The sequence below is a fragment of the Anolis sagrei genome, chromosome 5, assembly GCF_037176765.1.
Source record: "Anolis sagrei isolate rAnoSag1 chromosome 5, rAnoSag1.mat, whole genome shotgun sequence".
NCBI classification, from domain to species: domain Eukaryota; kingdom Metazoa; phylum Chordata; class Lepidosauria; order Squamata; family Dactyloidae; genus Anolis; species Anolis sagrei.
In genome coordinates this window covers 1018552-1039955 of record NC_090025.1, presented here as the reverse complement: position 1 = coordinate 1039955, position 21404 = coordinate 1018552, and the positions used below count along the sequence as shown (strand labels likewise).

General features: G+C 47.1%; 1 protein-coding gene across 1 annotated transcript in view; it reads right to left on the bottom strand.

The window, feature by feature from the left end:
• Window positions 1–16096: 16096 nt before the first annotated feature.
• Window positions 16097–21404, bottom strand: part of HSPA12B (heat shock protein family A (Hsp70) member 12B) — a 70510-nt gene continuing 65202 nt past the window's right edge. Inside the window, exon 13 of the mRNA XM_067468423.1 lies at window positions 16097–18642. Coding sequence (XP_067324524.1) covers window positions 17993–18642 — 650 coding nt within the window. The 3' untranslated portion in view covers window positions 16097–17992. The remainder of the gene's footprint in view (window positions 18643–21404) is intronic.

Sequence of the window (21404 nt, the reverse complement as noted above, 5' to 3'; positions counted from 1 at the left end):
GTTATGTATACCTATGGGATCCCAGATCTCCTCTATGTTCCGGTTGAGCTTGAAAACACGCGTGGAGAGGGGCCCTCCTGTGCCGCCGCCTCCGCGTGCCGCCGTTGAGCTGCGCTTGTCTTTTGTGGGACTCGGGATGGGAAGTCATGCGCTTTGCTCCGGGCCCAGAACCCATGGCACTCGGAGCCACAGACTCTGGCCTCAGGCGCTGGTTTCGAAGGAAAGCCATGATGTTGCTCCCGCTCCTTGTTGTTTCCGAAACCTTCTTTTCCGCCTCCGTGAGCGCGCAACGGATTTCTGCGCATGGCATGGCTTTGGGGAGCGCACTGTCGGGTGGAGGGTGGGTGGGAGGGACACATGTTGGGTTTTCGTACTTGCCGTTTTGTCGTTTCAAAAGGGGAAGGAAAGGAAAAGTGCCGCATCTTCTTCTTGGGCGCATCTTCCGCCTTTGCGATCGTTTGGCGCATAAGTCACTGCGCAAAGCGGGGCAAATGATCCCAATCGCCAACCAGTAAAAGTTGCCAGTTTGCCCCTTGCTTCATGTGCATTGCATTGAACGTAAACACACCCACAAGAGAGAAAGGGCTGATCAGAGGCGCATCGATCCCAATGCTCCAGCCTCGGCCCAGTTGCATTCTCTTCTGCGTTTTTCATGCACACCTCCCTCCTTCAACTGGGCATCTTCTTCCCATTGTGCCGAGACTACAATGCCCATCGTCCCAGACAGGGAGTGATAGGCTTTGTAGTCCCAACGTATTATGGCATAGCTGTGGATGATGGGAATGTGAATATTTGCCTTATGCTGAAGCTGGGAAGACGTCCCTTTGGTTTAAAACAATACCGATATTGATCAGAAGCGGATAAGTATGTATTGATCCCCAATATTTCCAAGTCCAGCGTTGGCACAACTTGAGTTTTCTTTTCTGCGTTTTCCTTTTCAATCTGCCAGGCTCAACTGAGCATCATTGTGATATGTTGGGACTACAATGCCCATTGTTCCAGCCAGGGAGCAATGGGCATTGTAGTCCTGATCATGTTCCAGCCTTGGAATAGTTTATTTCTCTTCTGCATTTTTCAGGCACATCTGCCTCCTTCAACTGGGCATCATCCCATTGTGCAGAGACTACAATGCCCATCATCCCACCCAGGGAGCAATGGGCATTGTAGTCCTGACCTATCAAGACATTGCATTGGATGATAGAATAGCTGCTTAAATTTGCCTGGTTCAACTGAGCATCTTTTCGATATGCTGGGACTACAATGCCCATCATCCCAGCCAGGGAGTGATGGGCATTGTAGTTCTGACCCATTATGACATTGCATTGGATGATAGAATAGCTGCTTAAATTTGCCTGATTCAATTGAGCATCTTTTTGATATGCTGGGACTACAATGCCCATTGTCCCAGTCAGGGAGCGATGGGCACTGTAGTCCCGACCTATCACGACATTGCATTGAATGCTAAAATAGCTGGCTAAATCTTCATGGTTCAACTGAGCATCTTTTTTATATGTTGGGCTTACAATGCCCATCATCCCAGCCAGGAAGCAATGGTCATTGTAGTCCTAACCTATAATGACAAAGCATTGGATGATAGAATAGCTGCCTAAATCTTCCTGTTTCAACTGAGCATCTTTTCGATATGTTGGGACTACAATGCCCATCGTCCCAGCCAGGGAACGATGGACATTGTAGTGATAACCTATTGTGACATTGCCTTGGAAGATAGAATAGCTGCTTAAATTTGCCTGGTTCAACTGAGCATCTTTTCAATATGTTGGGACTACAATGCCCATCGTCCCAGCCAGGGAGTGATGGGCATTGTAGTTCTGACCCATTATGACATTGCATTGGATGATAGAATAGCTGCTTAAATTTGCCTGGTTCAACTGAGCATCTTTTCAATATGTTAGGACTACAATGCCCATCGTCCCAGCCAGGGAGCAATGGGCATTGTAGTCCTGACCTATCAAGACATTGCATTGGATGATAGAATAGCTGCTTAAATTTGCCTGGTTCAACTGAGCATCTTTTTGATATGCTGGGACTACAATGCCCATCGTCCCAGCCAGGGAGCGATGGGCATTGTAGTCCTGACCTATCATGACATTGCATTGGATGATAGAATGCCTGCCTAAATCTTCCTGGTTCAACTGAGCATCTTTTCAATATGTTGGGACTACAATGCCCATCATCCCAGCCAGGGAGCGATGGGCATTGTAGTCCTAATCTATCGTGACATTGCATTGGATGATAGAATAGCTGCTTAAATTTGCCTGGTTCAACTGAGCATCTTTTCAATATGTTGGGACTACAATGCCCATCGTCCCAGCCAGGGAGCGATGGGCATTGTAGTTCTGACCCATTATGACATTGCATTGGATGATAGAATGCCTGCCTAAATCTTCCTGGTTCAACTGAGCATCTTTGATATGCTGGGGCATCTTTTCAATATGTTGCGACTACAGTGCCCATCACCCCAGCCAGGGAGCGATGGGCATTGTAGTCCTAACGTAACATTGCATTGGATGCTAGAACGCCTGCCTAAATCTTCCTGGTTCAACTGAGCATCTTTGATATGCTGGGACATCTTTTCAATATGTTGCGACTACAATGCCCATCACCCCTGCCAGGGAGCAATGGGCATTGTAGTCCTAACCTATCATGACATTGCATTGGATGCTACAATCGCTGCCTAAATTTGCCTGGTTCGCATCTTATCAATATGTTGCGACTACAGTGCCCGTCATCCCAGCCAGGGAGCGATGGGCATTGTAGTCCCGACCTATTATGACATTGCATTGGATGATAGTCTCTTCCCTGCTTTTCCAAACTTCCCACCAGGACTGGACTCTGCTTGCTTGCAATACAAAGCCTTTTTGGAACCTTGTTTTTGCAGGAAACCGGTCCTAATTTGGCCCCAAAGAGGCCCCCTGATTTCCAAATTGAGGCCGAATCCCCCCAAATCCCCCCCATTTCCCTTCCTTCATTTCACGGAAGGGCTTCTTTGCAAAAGACCTTTTGCTGCCTTGAATCGGAGACCGGAACCCGGGCTTTGTTGTCCTCCCTTCTCCGTTGCAAGCCATATCATTACAGTGTCTTGGGAAAACGTTTCGGGTTTTGATGTCGTTGCTCTCATTTATATTTGTATAAAAATAATCGTTTGCTGCTGCTGCTGAAGTTTTAATTATTTTTAATTAAAAACAATATCCATTGCGCCCCAAAAACAGCAGATTTTGGAGCCTATTCTCGAATTTGCAAATTGAAATTGCAACTTGGTTCATGGGAATGCAAAAGGCAATGGATTCAGAGCAGGCCTGGGCCAACTTGGGCCCTCCCTCCGGGTGTTTTGGACTTCAACTCCCACAATTCCTAACAGCCTACCGGCTGTTAGGAATTGTGGGAGTTGAAGTCCAAAACACCCGGAGGGAGAGCCCAAGTTGGCCCAGGCCTGCTCTGAAGCTTTTGGGCTTCAAAAATGGCTCCGAAAGACCTTTGTTTACATTGTGTTTGTTCAATACATTGAGTTTGCTAAATGCATCTAAGGGTGCATCCGCACTGCAGAATTAATCCACTTTGATTCCACTTTTCCTTGCAAAATCCAGGGAGATCTATCTGCTTTGGTTGAGAGCCTTTTTCATCTAAGGGTGCATCCGCACTGCAGAATTAATGCACTTTGATACCACTTTTCCTTGCAAAATCCAGGGAGATCTATCTGCTTTGGGTGAGAGCCTTTTCGTCTAAGGGTGCATCCGCACTGCAGAATTAATGCACCTTGATCCCACTTTTCCTTGCAAAATCCAGGGAGATCTATCTGCTTTGGTTGAGAGCCTTTTTCATCTAAGGGTGCATCCGCACTGCAGAATTAATCCACTTTGATCCCACTTTACCTTGCAAAATTTAGGGAGATCTATCTCCTTTGGGTGAGAGCCTTTTCATCTAAGGGTGCATCCGCACTGCAGAATTAATCCACTTTGATTCCACTTTTCCTTGCAAAATCCAGGGAGATCTATCTGCTTTGGGTGAGAGCCTTTTCATCTAAGGGTGCATCCGCACTGCAGAATTAATCCACTTTGATACCACTTTTCCTTGCAAAATCCAGGGAGATCTATCTGCTTTGGGTGAGAGCCTTTTCATCTAAGGGTGCATCCGCACTGCAGAATTAATCCACTTTGATACCACTTTTCCTTGCAAAATCCAGGGAGATCTATCTGCTTTGGGAGAGAGCCTTTTCGTCTAAGGGTGCATCCATACTGCAGAATTAATCCACTTTGATTCCACTTTTCCTTGCAAAATCCAGGGAGATCTATCTGCTTTGGGAGAGAGCCTTTTCGTCTAAGGGTGCATCCATACTGCAGAATTAATCCACTTTGATTCCACTTTTCCTTGCAAAATCCAGGGAGATCTATCTGCTTTGGTGAGATGGCATTGAAGGCACAAGGACCCTTCAAACTACAGCTCCCAGGATCCCATAACTTTGGGTCATTAAATATGTTGGGACTACAATGCCCATTGTCCCAGCCAGGGAGTGATGGGCATTGTACCATTAAAGTGGTATTGAACCGCATTAATTCCGCAGTGTAGACAGGCTCAAAACTGCAAAATCCAGGGAGATGTACCTACTTTGGTGAGGTGCCATTGAAGGCGAAAGACCTCTTCAAACTACAGTTCCCAGGATCTCATAACTTTGGGTCTTTAAAGTGGTATCGAACTGCATTAATTCCGCAGTGTAGACAGGTTCAGAATTGTGAAATCCAGGGAGATCTATCTGCTTTGCTGAGGTGCCATTGAAGGCGAAAGGCATCTTCAAACTACAGCTCCCAGGATCCCATAACTTTGGGTCATTAAAGTGGTATCGAACTGCATTAATTCCGCAGTGTAGACAGGCTCAGAATTGTGAAATCCAGGGAGATCTATCTACTTTGCTGAGGTGGCATTGAAGGCAAAAGGACCCTTCAAACTACAGCTCCCAGGATCCCATAACTTTGCGTCATAAAGTGGTATCAAACTGCATTAATTCCGCTGTGTAGACGGGCTCAAAACTGTGAAATCTAGGGAGATGTATCTACTTTGCTGAGGTGGCATTGAAGACGAAAGGCATTGTCAAACTACAGCTCCCAGGATCCCATAACTTTGGGTCATCAAAGTGGTATCGAACTGCATTAATTCTGCAGTGTAGCTGGGCTCAAAACTATGAAATCCAGGGAGATGTATCTACTTTGCTGAGGTGCCATTGAAGACGAAAGGCATTGTCAAACTACAGCTCCCAGGATCCCATAACTTTGGGTCATTAAAGTGGTATTGAATTGCATTAATTCCGCAGTGTAGACAGGCTCAAAACTGTGAAATCCAGAGAGATCTATATACTTTGCTTAGATGGCATTGAAGGCGAAAGGCTTCGTCAAACTACAGCTCCCAGGATCCCATAACTTTGGGTCATTAAAGAGGTATTGATCCGCATTAATTCCGCAGCGTAGACGCAAGCCCACTGGCCACTTTGGCTTCCAAAAACCTTGCATCTAGAGCAGATGTTGCATTATAACATTGCATAAACGTTGGGGGCTATATCGTTGTTGCACAAGTGGTATCGAACTGCATTAATTCCACAGTGTAGACGGGCTCAGAATTCTGAAATCCAGGGAGATATATCTGCTTTGCTGAGGTGCCATTGAAGGCGAAAGGTGTCTTCAAACTGCAGCTCCCAGGGTCCCATAACTTTGGGTCACTAAAGTGGTATCAAACCGCATTAATTCTGCAGCGTAGACGCAAGCCCACTGGCCACTTTGGCTTCCGAAAACGTTGGATCGAGTGGATACATTGCATCTAGAGCAGATGTTGTATTGACACCGATCCAAACATATATCCCTGTTGCACAATTGCAGCTCTCTCACACCTTGGAGCAGGATGCTGGGATCTGTAGTTGGATGCCTCTTGTGCTAGAAGTCCCAGCATTCCATGGATAGATCCTGAAAAAACCTGGCCCCTCAAACCAGTAGGATCTCTTCCCATTTTGGATACGTTGCATCTAGAGCCGATATTGCATTGACAACTAAGCGAAATGTTGGGGGTTCTATCCTTGTTGCACAATTGCAACCCATTCCACACCTTGGAGCAGGATGCTGGGATCTGTAGTTGGAAGCCTCTTGTGCTAGAAGTCCCAGCATTCAATGGGTAGACCCTGACCCAACTTGGCCCTTCAAATCAGTAGGATCTCTTCCCATTTTGCAGTCCTTTTAAGGAGGAGGAGCCAGTGGCCATTCCCGAAGTTGCCGGACTGCAACTCCCAGCGTCCTCTAGCCCTTGACTGCTGGGAGTTGTAGTCCCACTCCTGCTGTAAACAAAAGGGAATCATTCCAGAGCCTGGTTTCTCCAATGCATTTTCTTTTCTTTTCTTTCTTTCTTTCTTTCTTTCTTTCTTTCTTTCTCTCCTTTTAAACAGACAGACCGAGAATGTGTTGACTTCCTTGTTGTCGCAAGAAGAACGACTGTTTTCTATGTGCCTATAATATACACACAAACACACACACACACACAAAGACATGCAAACATATATATATATATCTGTATAGATATCTTAAAAGAGATGTTAAGTGTTTTGGGGTTTCTTTTTTTAAGCAAAAAGTTCTCAAGGAAAATAATAAACTTAGAGGAAAAAAATATATACGTATACACGTGTCTTGACTTTTTTTGTGTAGTTTTCGGTGCGATTTTCATCCTCATGGCATATTCCTGCAGAACCCTGGGATGTGTAGTCTGGAGAGAGAAGGTGGGCTTTGTTTTTTTTTCTAATGGAGGGTTGAATATTTTGATGTTATTATATAATTCTATACGATGTGAAGGAAGAGGATCCAATGGAATTGGTATTTAATGTATTGTCGAAGGCTTTCATGGCTGGAATCACTCAGTTCTTGTGGGTTTTTCCGGGCTATATGGCCATGTTCTAGAGGCATTTCTCCTGACGTTTCGCCTGCATCTATGGCAAGCATCCTCAGAGGTGAGGTCTGCTGGAGCTGGGAAAAAAGGGGTTTATATATCTGTGGAATGGCCAGGGTGAGACAAAGGGCTTTTGTAAGTTGGGCTGGGTGTGGATCTTGCAACTGCCCACCTTGATTAGCATACAATGGGCTGACTGTGCCTGGGGCAAACTCTTCTTGAAAGGTGATTAGATGTCCCTGCCTGTTTTTCTCTCTGCTGTTTTTGCTGTTGCAATTTTAGAATTTTTTAATATTGGTAGCCAGATTTTGTTCATTTTCATGGTTTCTTCCTTTCTGTTGAAATTGTCCACATGTTTGTGGATTTCAATGGCTTCTCTATGTAGCCTGACATGGTGGTTGTTGGTGTGGTCCAGCATTTCTGTGTTCTCCAATAATATGCTGTGTCCAGGCTGGTTCATCAGGTGCTCTGCTATGGCTGACTTCTCTGGTTTTCTAGATGTCCTAGTCATCCGCAAACCAGATCAACAATTGGGTCACACCGTTTACAGAAAACCCCCACACACGGATAGATATCTACATAAAAAATCCAACCATCACCCAAGTCAACAAAGAAGCCCCATTAAAGCCTTGGCAGACCGTGCCAAAAGAATCTGCGAAGCCCACCTCCTCCAAGATGGACTGAACCCCCTCAACTGGGCTCTCCAGGCCAATGGAGACTCCACCTCAGACCTCAGAAGAGCTGCAAGACCACCGAGAAGAAGCCACGAGAGTCAAGATGAAGATCCACCCAGAGGGAAAGGGTTCTTGCCAGACATCAAGGGAACCACTGACCGCAGAGGGAAGCGGATGAGGAAACATAACATACACACTATCTCCAGACCCATCAAGAACATCCAACCAATGCTCCGTTCAGCAAAGGACAAGAGGGATCCTCTCACCTCTGCAGGAGTCTACCATTGTATACCATGCAGCTGTGGACAAGAAGTCAACAGAGGGACCACCAAATGCAGCAGCATTGCCCAGGCACGAATCAAGGAACATGAAAGGCACTGCAGACTAAGTCAACCAGACAAATCAGCCATAGCAGAGCACACGATGAACCAGCCTGGACACAGCATATTATTTGAGAACACAGAAATGCTGGACCGCTCCAACAACCACCATGTCAGGCTACACAGAGAAGCCATCGAAATCCACAAGAAGCATGTGGACCATTTCAACAGAAAGGAGGAAACCATGAAAACGAACAAAATCTGGCTACCAGTATTAAAAATTTCTAAAATTGCAACAGCAAAAACAGCAGAGAGAAAAACAGGCAGGGACATCTAATCCCCCTTCAAGAAGAGTTTGCCCCAGGCACAGTCAGCCCATTGTATGCTAATCAAGGTGGTCAGTTGCAAGATCCACACCTAGCCCAACTTACAAAAGCCCTTTGTCTCACCCTGCTTATCATTCCACAGATATATAAACCCATTTTCCTATTTCCAACAGACCTCACAACCTCTGAGGATGCTTGCCATAGATGCAGGCGAAACGTCAGGAGAAATGCCTCTAGAACATGGCTCTATAGCCGCAAAAAACCCACAAGAACTGAATTGGTATTTGTCTGGCGTTGGCTCAGAGCTTCGGATATGAGACACTCTGCTCCCACCTACTGGCAAGGGGCCTCTACTGCCTCTTGTTTGGAAATAATAACAACAACACCACTATGTAACACAGTGTTTCTCAACCTGGGGGTCGGGACCCCTGAGGGGGTCACGAAGGGGTGTCGGAGGGGTCACCAAAGACCATCAGAAAACACAGTATTTTCTGTTGGTCATGGGGGTTCTGTGTGGGAAGTTTGGCCCAATTCTATCATTGGTGGGGTTCAGAACACTCCTTGATTGTAGGTGAACTATAAATTCCAGTATCTACAACTCCCAAACGTCAAAGTCTAATTTCCCCAAACCCCATCAGTGTTCACATTTGGGCATATTGAGTATCTGTGCCAAGTTTGGTCTAGATCCATCATTGTTTCAGCCCATAGTGCTCTCTGGATGTAGGCGAACTACAACTCCCATACTCAAGGTCAATGCCCACCAAGCCCTTCCAGTATTTTCTGTTGATCATGGGAGTTTTCTGTGCCAACTTTGGTTCAATTCCATTGTTGGTGGGGTTCAGAATCCTCTTTGTTTACATGTTAACTATAAATCCCAGCAACAACAACTCCCAAATGGCAAAATCAATCCCCCTGCCAACCCCCAACCCCAATTTGGGCATACCGGGTATTTGCGTCAAATTTGTTCCCGTGAATGAAAATATATCCTGCAGATCATTATTTACATGGCGATTCATAATGTTAGGGTTATGGTTGGGGGTCACCACAACATGAGGAACTGTATTAAGGGGTCGCGGCATTAGGAAGGTTGAGAAACACTGATGTAACATGTAGCCCTTGACTGTGGATCGTAATAAATTGTGGCATGTTCTTGGTGGTCTGGGCATTGTAGCGATGGTCCTCCACTGGACCGGCCACGTTGTCCGGATGCCCGACCAATGTCTCCCAAAGCAGTTGCTCTACTCTGAACTCAAGAATGGAAAACAGAATGTTGTTGGGCAGGAAAAGAGATTGAAAGATGGGCTCAAAGCCAACCTTAAAAACTCAGGCGTAGACACTGAGAACTGGGAACCCTTGAGCGCTCCAGCTGGAGGTCAGCTGTGACCAGCAGTGCTGCAGAATTTGAAGAGGCACAAATGGAGGGCAAAGGGAGAAATGTGCCAATAGGAAGAAGGCGCGTCAAGCCAACCCCAACCAGGACCACCTTCCATCTGGAAATCGATGCCCTCATTGCGGAAGGGAGAAGATGCAGCTCAAGCATAGGGCACCACAGCCACATATGGACCCACCCCCAGGACACCAAACTTGGAGGACCATCATCCTCGGATAATGAGGGATCGCCTAAGTAAGTAAGTAATACCAAGCCCCCTTGTCTCTCTCCTGAGGAATCTGTACAAGGGCCAAGGAGCAACAGTCAGAACTGATCACGGAACAACAGACGGTCAAGATTGGGAAAGGCGTACGGCAGGGTTGTCTACACAACCTATTCAACTTGCATGCAGAACACATCATGCAAGGATGTGCAGGGCTTGATGAGTGCAAGGCTGGGGTTAAAATGGCTGGAAGAAACATTAACAACCTTAGATATGCAGATGATACCACTTAGATATGCAGATGATACCACTTTGATGGCTGAAAGTGAGGAGGAGCTGAGGAGCCTTCTAATCAAGGTGAAAGAAGAAACCGCAAAAGCTGGGTTGCAGCAAAACATCAAAAAAACCAAGATGATGGCAACACGAGCGGTTGACAACTGGGAAATAGAGGGAGAAAACGTGGAGGCCGTGACAGACTTTGTATTTCTAGGTGGGAAGATGAGTGCAGATGCAGCCAGGAAATCAGGAGTTGCTTCCTTCTTGGGAGGAGAGCAAGGACCCATCTCAATCAAAGAGTGAAGAGTAGAAAATAGATTTATAACTTTGGGGGGTCCCCTCAATACGAGGAACTGTATTTGTTCCGTCTCCCAGGAGCCTGATTTGCCTCACTTTATAGTTGCTTGAGGTTGCTTCCTCTTGCATTTCCTCCCAGGGTTGCTGCAGCTTTGCAAGAGTCTTAAAAGTTAATAGTATCAGAGTCTGCCATCCTCTTTGCAACCATTGGCTTAGAGAGCAGCTCTTTGAGTATAGGGACCGCCTTTTCTCCCAGGGAAAGATCCCCATTTTGGATTCTCCCCTGCCTTTTCAATTTAGAGGAAAGACTTCAGACGTGCTGATGGCTAGGCGGTTAGCTCTGGGAAAACCATTGCAAAAACTAAATTGAGTAAGCTATATTAAGCTATAGAAAGTATATTATACATTATAGATAAGTATTAAGCTATATTGAGTTAATATAGATAGTATATTGTGTATTGATAGTATATTGTGTATTGTGTCGCCTAAGGGCTGAGAAGAGCGGTATACAAATAAAGTAAGTAAGTAAATAAATAAAAATTGAGCTGTATTGAGATATTATAGACAGATAAGCTTAACTGAGAAGATTGAGTTATATAGTTATAGAGAGAGAGTCTTGACTGGTTTGCCTCCAGAACTAACCTTAAGTTATAGATAGGGAAAAAACCTGCTTTTTTCGAAACCACAACAGCTTAAGGTTAGGGTGTTAAGATTCCAGGATCTTATCTGCCATCTGGAGAAAAGGTTACCTCTGTAACTAAAGAAAAGAAAGAATATTTTTGTAGTTTCATCTATTGACTGTTTGTTTGCAACTTTATGAACTGTGCCAAGTCTTCAAGGACTTTGAATAAAGAAATATCCTTTTTTGATGTTTAAACCAGTAATAGTCTCAGTTGCTGAGTATCTCAAGCTTCTCAATATAGACACCTGCAGTTCGCTCAGACATAGAGAGAAGCACATCACAGTTTTGTTTTTTATATCGTCTGGGTGGATGGCACAGTATTCCCGGGGTCACAGCATTAGGAAGGTTGAGAACCACTGGTTTAGGACTGCAATTCTGAGAAGGGTTTTGGAAGATGGAAACTAGCATCCTCAGAAATGAGAGCCAGTGAATTTTGTTACTTTTGGGCAGTGAAACCAAACTATGTGAAGCTTACCACCAGGACCTGTCCATGATGCGGAAGGGTTCAGCACCTTGGAGAGCTACCACAAACCCCAGAGTGGCTCCTTTGAAATTCAGTGTGAGTTATAAATGAATAAGAGTAGAGTAATGAAGGATGGAGAAAGGAGATGGGTGTTGAAAGCACATAAGCAGGGCCCGGAGAAGAGACGATGGTGGGCTTCAGGTCCCACAGTTCAGCAAAGCTCTGCAAGTACAGCAAAGCCACCTTTCCAGGCATTTAACTGCTTTCAGAGTTGATAGACATCTATGTTTGGCAGCAACCCTTCTCCCAGGAAGTAATGAAGGGTGAAGAAAGGAGATGGGTGTTGAAAGCACCTAACTAGGGTCTGGAGAAGGGACGATGGTGGGCGTCAGGTCCCATGATTCAGCAGAGCTCTGCAAGTACAGCAAAGCCCATTTTCAGGTGTTTACTTTCAGAGTAGATAGACACCCTCTACGTTTTGCAGCAACCCTTCTCCCAGGAAGTAATGAAGGGTGGAGAAAGGAGACGGGTGTTGAAAGCACCTAACTAGGGCCTAGAGAAGGAACGATGGTGGGCTTCAGGTCCCATGATTCAGCAGAGCTCGGCAAGTACAGCAAAGCCCCCTTTTCAGGCATTTAACTGCTTTCAGAGTTGGTAGGCATCTATGTTTGGCAGCAACCCTTCTCCCAGGAAGCAATGAAGGATAGAGAAAGGAGATGGGTGTTGAAAGCACCTAACTAGGGCCTAGAGAAGGAACGATGGTGGGCTTCAGGTCCCATGATTCAGCAGAGCTCTGCAAGTACAGCAAAGCCCCCTTTTCAGGCATTTAACTGCTTTCAGAGTTGATAGACATATATGTTTGGCAGCAACCCTTCTCCCAGGAAGTAATGAAGGATAGAGAAAGGAGATGGGTGTTGAAAGCACATAGGCAGGGCCCGGAGAAGAGACGATGGTGGGCTTCAGGTCCCACAGTTCAGCAAAGCTCTGCAAGTACAGCAAAGCCACCTTTCCAGGCATTTAACTGCTTTCAGAGTTGATAGACATCTATGTTTGGCAGCAAACCTTCTCTCAGGAAGTAATGAAGGATGGAGAAAGGAGATGGGTGTTGAAAGCACATAAGCAGGATCCAGAGAAGGGACGATGGTGGGCTTCAGGTCCCATGATTCAGCAGAGCTCTGCAAGTACAGCAAAGCCCATTTTCAGGTGTTTACTTTCAGAGTAGATAGACACCCTCTACGTTTTGCAGCAACCCTTCTCCCAGGAAGTAATGAAGGGTGGAGAAAGGAGACGGGCCTTGAAAGCACCTAACTAGGGCCCAGAGAAGCGACGATAGTGGGCTTCCAGTCCCACGATTCAGCAGAGCTCTGCAAGTACAGCAAAGCCACCTTTCCAGGCGTTTAACTGCTTTTAGAGTAAGGTAGGCATCGTAGAATCTTAGAGTTGGAAGAGACCTCTTGGGCCATCCAGTCCAACCCCATTCTGCCAAGAAGCAGGAAAATTACATTCAAAGCACCCCCGATAGATGACCATCCACCCTCCGCTTAAAACCCTGCATTCCCCATGTTTTGCAGCCACCCTTCTCCCAGGAAGTAATGAAAAACGAACACACTGATGAATATAACAAGTTACTATTTCAAAACATTGCAGGAGATAATAATGGAAAGCCCCCGTAAGGAGTGATGGGAATGAGTTCCTTTGCAAAGATGGCTCTCTCTCTTCTCCTGGTGGCTCCACTCTGGACATGTTTCCCCTCCGTTGGGCCATGTAGTCCTGGTTCTCTTGGGAATTCAAGGGGAAGAAGAAGAGGAAGATGGGGAGTCTGCCTGGATCGGATCCAGGTCGGACTCCTTTGTTTTGACCAGGTTTTTGGACAGAGGGAGGTAAGCAGTCTACCCTTCAAAGCAGCTCTTTTGGCACAGAATGGATCCCTCTGGTTGCAGAGGCGTCTTTGAGCATCAGGGATTTCAAAGGAAGCTTTGGCCATTCGTTGAACAGTCAAGCACTTGGGTGTCCGGTTGGGCCTTTTTTGGCCACAGTGAGGTCTCACGCCGCAGAGGGATTGGGTCGCACTCTCTCAGCCTCTGAGGAAGGCGATGGCGAGTCTACTTTTGGAGATATCTGGCCTAAGTGACGCTGCGTTGTGTGCACTCCACAGCTTGAAGTTGCCAATAGGATTTCGTCCTGCATCAAGAAGAGCCTAGTGCCTAGATCCAGGGAAGTCATGCTACCCCTTAGGCATGTGCAATCCATGGTTCTACATGGTTCTAAAGTACTTACAAAACTAAAGTTCTGGTGTTGAAAACTAGGGGGCGCTGGTGCTTTGATTCTACAGTGTTGCTAAAGTTCTGGTGGTGAAAATTTCAGAACTCTTAACAAAACTTTCAAAATTTCATTATAAATGGCAGTTCCTAATTGGTTCTGTCATAAAAAATCACCTATAATGATATAATAATGAAATTTTGATACCGTATGTCTTCGAGGCTCTTTCTCAAGTGCTTTCCCTCCCTCCCTCCCTCCCTTCTTTCCTTCCTTCCTTTCCCTTCCTCCTTTCCTTCACTCCCTTCCTTCTTTCCCACCCTCCCTCCTTCCCTCCCTCCTTCCTTTCCTTCCTTCCCTCCCCTTCCTTCTCTCCTTCTTCCTTTACTCTCCTTCCCTCCCCTTCTTTCATCCTTTCCTTCCTTCCCTCCCTCCCTCCTTCACTCCTTCTTCCTTTCTTCTTTCCTTCCTTTCCTTCTTTCCCTCCTCCCTCCCTCCCTCCCTCCCTCCCTCTTTTCTCTCCCTCCTTTTTCCTTCCCTCCTTTCATCCTTTCCTTCCTTCCCTCCTTCCTTCCTTCCTTCCTTCCTTCCTTCCTTCCCTCCCTTTCCTTCTTTCCTTCCTTCCCTCCCTCAGTCCTTCCTTCTTTCCCTCCTTCTTCCTTTCCTCTCCTTTCATTCCCTCCTTTCATCCTTTCCTTCCTCCCCTCCCTCCCTCCTCCCTCCCTCTTTCTCTCCTTTCTCTCCCTCTTTTTTCCTTCTCCTTCTTCCTTTCCTTCCTTCCTTCCCTCCCTTTCCTTCTTTCCTTCCTTCCCTCCCTCTGTCCTTTCTTCTTTCCCTCCTTCTTCCTTTCCTCTCCTTTCATTCCCTCCTTTCATCCTTTTCTTCCTCCCCTCCCTCCCTCCTCCCTCCCTCTTTCTCTCCTTTCTCTCCCTCTTTTTTCCTTCCCCTTCTTCCTTTCCTTCCTTCCTTCCTTCCTTCCTTCCTTCCTTCCTTCCCTCCCTCCCTCCCTCCCTCCCTCCCTCCCTCCCTCCCTTCTCCTTTGCTTCTTTCCTTCCCTCCCTCTGTCCTTTCTTCCCTCCTTCTTCCTTTCCTCTCCTTTCATTCCCTCCTTTCATCCTTTCCTTCCTTCTCTTCCTCCCTCTTTCCTTCCTTTCCTTCCCTCCCTTCCCTTCTCCTTTCCTTAATTCTTTCCCTCCTTCCTTCACTCGATTTTCCCTCCACGCTTTCAATGCCTAAACAGCCACCTAGACCATCCCACACTTCCAGGTGGGAAGACATTCACCTTCTTTCTATTGTGGTCACGTGGCTCCAGCTGTGAGCATAACTTTGGCATTGCAGAGCATGGAAGGAGTAGGTTCTTGTGGGTTTTTTCGGGATATATGGCCATGTTCTAGAGGCATTCTCTCCTGACGTTTCGCCTGCATCTATGGCAAGCATCCTCAGAGGTATAGATGCAGGCGAAACGTCAGGAGAAATGCCTCTAGAACATGGCCATATAGACCCTGTCCTTGCAGAACCCAAGCAAAATAAGTGCTATCATCAGGCCGAGAACGATGGCTGGTGCAAATGGATCAAAACAATGCTGGCTCCGTTTTGAGAAGTTCAGGAGAGTGATGAGTGAGCCAACCCAGAGGAGGAGCCTTCAACTAGAGTTCCCAAAAGATGGCTCAGTGCTAAACTGGAAGCTACATAGGTCCAAACTTTCCAGAGTTTGGCAAGGTGGCTTTGCCTGCTAAGCTTTGGTCCCAGCTTGCTGCCTTTTGGCCACCCAATGCGGGTGTTGACTGGCTTCCTTATGGACATAGACTCATTGAATGATGGAGTTGGAAGACACCTCCTGAGCTCACCTAGACCAACCCCCTTCTTTCAACCTTCATGCAGGGAAAGCACAGTCAAAGGACCGCATGTGTTTATGGAGAAGGAGGTCCCAGGTGGAGCTTGGCTTCCTTCTAGGCATAGAATACGTACTATAACAATATTGGAAGAGACCTCCTGAGCCCATCTAGTCCAATCCCCTTCTTTCTTCCTTCATGCACGAAAAGCACAAAGCACCACACATGTTTATGGAGAAGAGGGTCTGGGATGGAGCTTGGCTTCCTTCTAGGTATAGAATAATAAACTAATAGTGTTGGAAGGGACCTCTTGATCCCATCTAGTCCAACCTCCTTCGTCCTTCATGCAGGAGAAGCACAAACAAAGCGCCACCTTAGAGGAGAGGGGGGTCTTGGGTGGAGCTTGGCTTCCTTCTAGGCATAGAAGCATAGAATAATAGAGTCAGAAGAGACCTTCTGAGCCCATCTAGTCCAACCCCCTTCTTTGTGCCTTCATGCTAGGAAAGCACAATCAAAGAACCACATATGGTTATGGAGAAGAAGGTCTCTGATGGAGCTTGGCTTCCTTCTAGGTGTAGAATCATAGTCAGAAGAGACCTCCTGAGCCCATCTAGTCCAACCCCCTTTTTTGTGCCTTCATGCTGGGAAAGCACAATCAAAGAACCACATATGTTTATGGAGAAGAAGGTCTAGGATGGAGCTTGGCTTCCTTCTAGGTATAGAATAATAGACTAATAGTGTTGGAAGGGACCTCTTGATCCCATCTAGTCCAACCCCCTTCATCCTTCATGCAGGAGAAGCACAAACAAAGCGCCACCTTAGAGGAGAGGGGGGTCTTGGGTGGAGCTTGGCTTCCTTCTAGGCATGGAATCATAGAATAACAGAGTCAGAAGAGACCTCCTGAGCCCATCTAGTCCAACCCCCTTCTTTGTGCCTTCATGCAAGGAAAGCACAATCAAAGAACCGCATATGTTTATGGAGAAGAAGGTCTCGGATGGAGCTTGGCTTCCTTCTAGGCACAGAATAATAGACTAATAGAGTTGGACAGGGCTCCTTGGGCCCATCTAGTCCAACCCACTTGGTCCTTCATGCAGGAGAAGCACAAAGCACCACATTAGAGGAGAAGGGGGTCTCGGATGGATCCTGGCTTCCTTCTAGGCACAGAATAATAGACTAATAGAGTTGGACAGAGCTCCTTGGGCCCATCTAGTCCAACCCCCTTCTTCCTTCATGCGGTGGAAGCACAAAGCACCACATGAGAGAAGAAGGGGGTCTCAGGTGGAGCTTGGCTTCCTTCTAGGCATAGAATCATAGGATAACAGAGTGACAAGAGACCTCCTAAGCCCATCTAATCCAACCTCTTTCTTTTTGTGCCTTCATGCAAGGAAAGCACAATCAAAGAACCGCATATGTTTATGGAGAAGAAGGTCTCGGATGAAGCTTGGCTTCCTTCTAGGCATAGAATAATAGACTAATAGTGTTGGAAGGGACCTCCTGATCCCATCTAGTCCAACCCCCTTCTTCCTTCGTGCAGGAAAAGCACAACCAAAGCACCAGATGAGAGGAGAAGGGGGTCTCGGGTGGAGCTTGGCTTCCTTCTAGGCATAGAATCATAGTCAGAAGAGACCTCCTGAGCCCATCTAGTCCAACCCCCTTCTTTGTGCCTTCATGCTGGGAAAGCACAACCAAAGAACCACATATGTTTATGGAAAAGAAGGTCTCAGATGGAGCTTGGCTTCCTTCTAGGCATAGAATAATAGACTAAGAGTTGGAAGGGACCTCTTGAGGCCGTCTAGTCCAACCCTTCCATTCTGCCTTCATGCAGGGAAAGCATATTGAAAGCACCACATATGTTTATGGAGAAGGAGGTCTTGAGTGGAGCTTGGCTTCCTTCTAGGCACAGAATTATAGAATAATAGAATTGGACGGGGCTCCTTGGGCCCATCTAGTCCAACCCACTTGGTCCTTCATGCTGGAGAAGCACCATATTAGAGGAGGAGAGGGTCTCAGGTGGAGCTTGGCTTCCTTCTAGGCATAGAATCATAGTCAGAAGAGTCCTCCTGAGCCCATCTAGTCCAACCCCCTTCTTTGTGCCTTCATGCAGGGAAAGCACAATCAAAGAACCACATATGTTTATGGAGAAGAAGGTCTTGGATGGAGCTTGGCTTCCTTCTAGGCATAGAATAATAGATTAATAGTGTTGGAAGGGTCCTCTTGATCCCATTTAGTCCAACCCCCTTCTTCCTTCGTGCAGGAGAAGCACAACCAAAGCACCAGATGAGAGGAGAAGGGGGTCTCGGGTGGAGCTTTCCATCTCGGCCAAACCTCCGAATGGTGGTCCTCAGTTGGAGAGGAAGTCAATGGAGGCCCTGACACTCTTGGCAGTCTGGACGTCCAGGGCGGTCACCTTGATCTCGGTGTCCCCGAACTGCATGCTGGCCCGGATCTCCCTCCGGGCGCCCCTCTTTGGCGAGTGGGAGCCCCCCTCCACGTCGTCCAGGTCCAGGCTGATGGTGCCGCACTTCCGGACGCCGGGATCGGTGATGTAGACGGCATCATCAGTGGCGCAGCAGTAGACGTTGATGATGATCTTGCGCTGTCCGGAGCGGGCCGGGCAGTAGCTGCGCCGCACCACCTCCCCCAGGGCCACCGACTGGTCCACCGAGACGAACTTCTCCAGGACGTCGGTGCACCAGTGCTTGCCCTCCTTGACCAGCAGCTTCTCCTTGGGGTGTTTGCCCTCCACGAACTTGTTCAGGACGCCCACGCCATAGGTCAGTGGGGAGCGCCGAACGCGCACGATGGTGGGGTCCAGCCCGAAGAGCACCGCTCCCTTCAGGATGGTCAGCCCCACGTCCTGCGGGACGATCACCCGACACATGCCACCAAAGGCCGCCTGGACCGCCTGCTGCAGCACCGCTGACTCGGCAAAGCCCCCCACCAGGAACAGGAACTTCACCCCCTGCACCTCCGGACGAGCCAGGAGATCCGCTGCGGAAAGGAACGTGAGACAACAACCACGTCAGTACCAAATCTGGACTTGTTTCTTCAGACCAGGCATGGGCCAACTTTGGCCCTCCCTCCAGGTGTTTTGGACTCCAACTCCCACCATTCCTAACAGCCGGTAGGCTGTTAGGAATGGTGGGAGTTGGAGTCCAAAACGCCTGGAGGGAGGGCCAAAGTTGGCCCATGCCTGCTTGAGACCCAAGGAGACTAAACCCATTGACTCAATGGGACTGGCCTTTCTTGCACTGGGATTTGCTTACACACCAATGGGATTTGCCTCGGTGTCAACTGGATCTACCCATGGGTCAGTGTCAATGGGATTTGCCTTCTGTGCCAACGGGATTGCCCTTTATCCGAATGGGATTGACTTACATGCCAATGGGATTCACTCATGTTTCCATTGGACTAGCCTACATGTCAATGGGATTGGTCTTTATCTCAACAGAACTGGGTCTATGGGTCAACATGTATGCCAATGGGATTTGCCTCGGTGTCAATTGGATCTACCCATGTGTCAGTGGAAAATTACCCAAGTATAAATGGATTTGCTTTCTGTACAAATGGGATTGCCCTTTGTCTGAATGGGATTGAACTACATCCAATGGGATTCACTCATGTTTCCATTCGACCGGCCTACATCTCAATGGGATTGGTCTTTAACTCAAGGGGACTCAATGGGACTGGCCTATGGGTCAATAGGTCTGGCCTGTATGTCAGTGGGATGTCAATGGAGTCTACCCATGTGCCAGTGGGAATTGCCCAACAGTCCATGGGATTTGCCTTCTGTGCCAATGGGATTTCCCTTTGTCTGAACGGGATTGACCTACATGCCAATGGGATTCACTCATGTTTCAATGGGACCGGCCTACATCTCAATGGGATTGGTCTTTAACTCAATGGGACTGGTCTATGGGTCAATAGGTCTGGACTATATGTCAATGGGATTTGCCTTAGTGTCAATGGAGTCTACCCATGTCCAAAAGGAATTGCCCAACGATCCATGGGATTTGCTTTCTGTGCCAATGGGATTGCCCTTTGTCTGAATGGGATTGACCTGTGGGCCAATGGGATTCACTCATGTTTCCATGGGACCAGCCTACATCTCAATGGGATTGGTCTTTAACTCAATGGGACTGGTCTATGGGTCAATAGGTCTGGACTATATGTCAGTGGGATTTGCCTAGGTGTCAATGGAGTCATGTGCCAATGGGATTTACATACATGCCAATCAGATTCACATATCTCAATGGAATTGAGCTTAGTTTCAATGGGATTGGTCCTTATCTCAATGGGAATGGCCTGTGTGTCAATGAGATTCCCCTTTGTATGAATGGGATTTGTCTATGTCTCAATGGATTGCCCTTTGTTCCAACAGGACACGCTTACATCTCAATGGGATTGGTCTTTATCGCAACAGAACTGGTCTATGGGTCAACATGTATGACAACGGGATTTGCCTAGGTGTCAATTGGATCTACCCATGTGTCAGTGGAAAATTACCCAAGTATAAATGGGATTTGCCTTCTGTACCAATTGGATTGCCCTTTGTCTGAATGGGGTTGACCTAGTTGCCAATGGGATTCACTCATGTTTCCATGGAACCGGCCTACATCTCACTGGGATTAGCCTTTATCTCAATGGGACTGGTCTATGGGGCAATAGTACTGGCCTGTATGTCAGTGGGATTTGCCTTGGTGTCAATGGAGTCTACCATGTCCAAAAGGAATTGCCCAACGGTCCATGGGATTTGCCTTCTGTGCCAATGGGATTGCCCTTTGTCTGAATGGGATTGACTTACATGCCAATGGGATTCACTCATGTTTCAATGGGACCACCCTACATCTCAATGGGATTGGTTTTTAACTCAATGGGACTGGATTACGGGTCAATAGATCTGGACTGTATGTCAGTGGGATTTGCCTAGGTGTCAATGGAGTCTAACCATGTGCCAATGCGAATTCCCCAGGTGTCAATGGGATTTGCCTTCTGTGCCAACGGGATTGCCCTTTGTCTGAATGGGATTGACCTACATGCCAATGGGATTCACTCATGTTTCAATGGGACCGGCCTACATCTCAATGGGATTGGTCTTTAACTCAATGGGACTGGTCTACGGGTCAATAGGTCTGGACTGTATGTCAGTGGGATTTGCCTAGGTGTCAATGGAGTCTACCCATGTGCCAATGGGATTTACATACATGCCAATCAGATTCACATATCTCAATGGAATTGGGCTTAGTTTCAATGGGATTGGTCCTTATCTCAGTGGGACTGGCCTGTGTGTCAATGGGATTGCCCTTTGTATGAATAGGATTTGCTTATGTCTCAATGGATTGCTCTTTGTTCCAACAGGACACGCTTACATCTCAATGGGATTGGTCTTTATCTCAACAGAACTAGTCTATGGGTTAATATGTATGTATGGGATTTGCCTTCTGTACCAATGGGATTCCCCTTTGTCTGAATGGGATTGACCTACATGCCAATGGGATTCACTCATGTTTCCATGGGACTGGTCTACATCTCAATGGGATTGGTCTTTAACTCAATGGGACTGGCTTATGGCCTAATAGGTTTGGCCTGTATGTCAGTGGGATTTGCCTTGGTGTCAATAGAGTCTACCCATGTGTCAATGGGAATTGCCCAAGTGTTAATGGGATTTACATATGTGCCAATCGAAGTCACATGTCTCAATGGGATTGGGCTTAATTTCAATGGGATTGGTCCTTATCTCAATGGGAATTGCT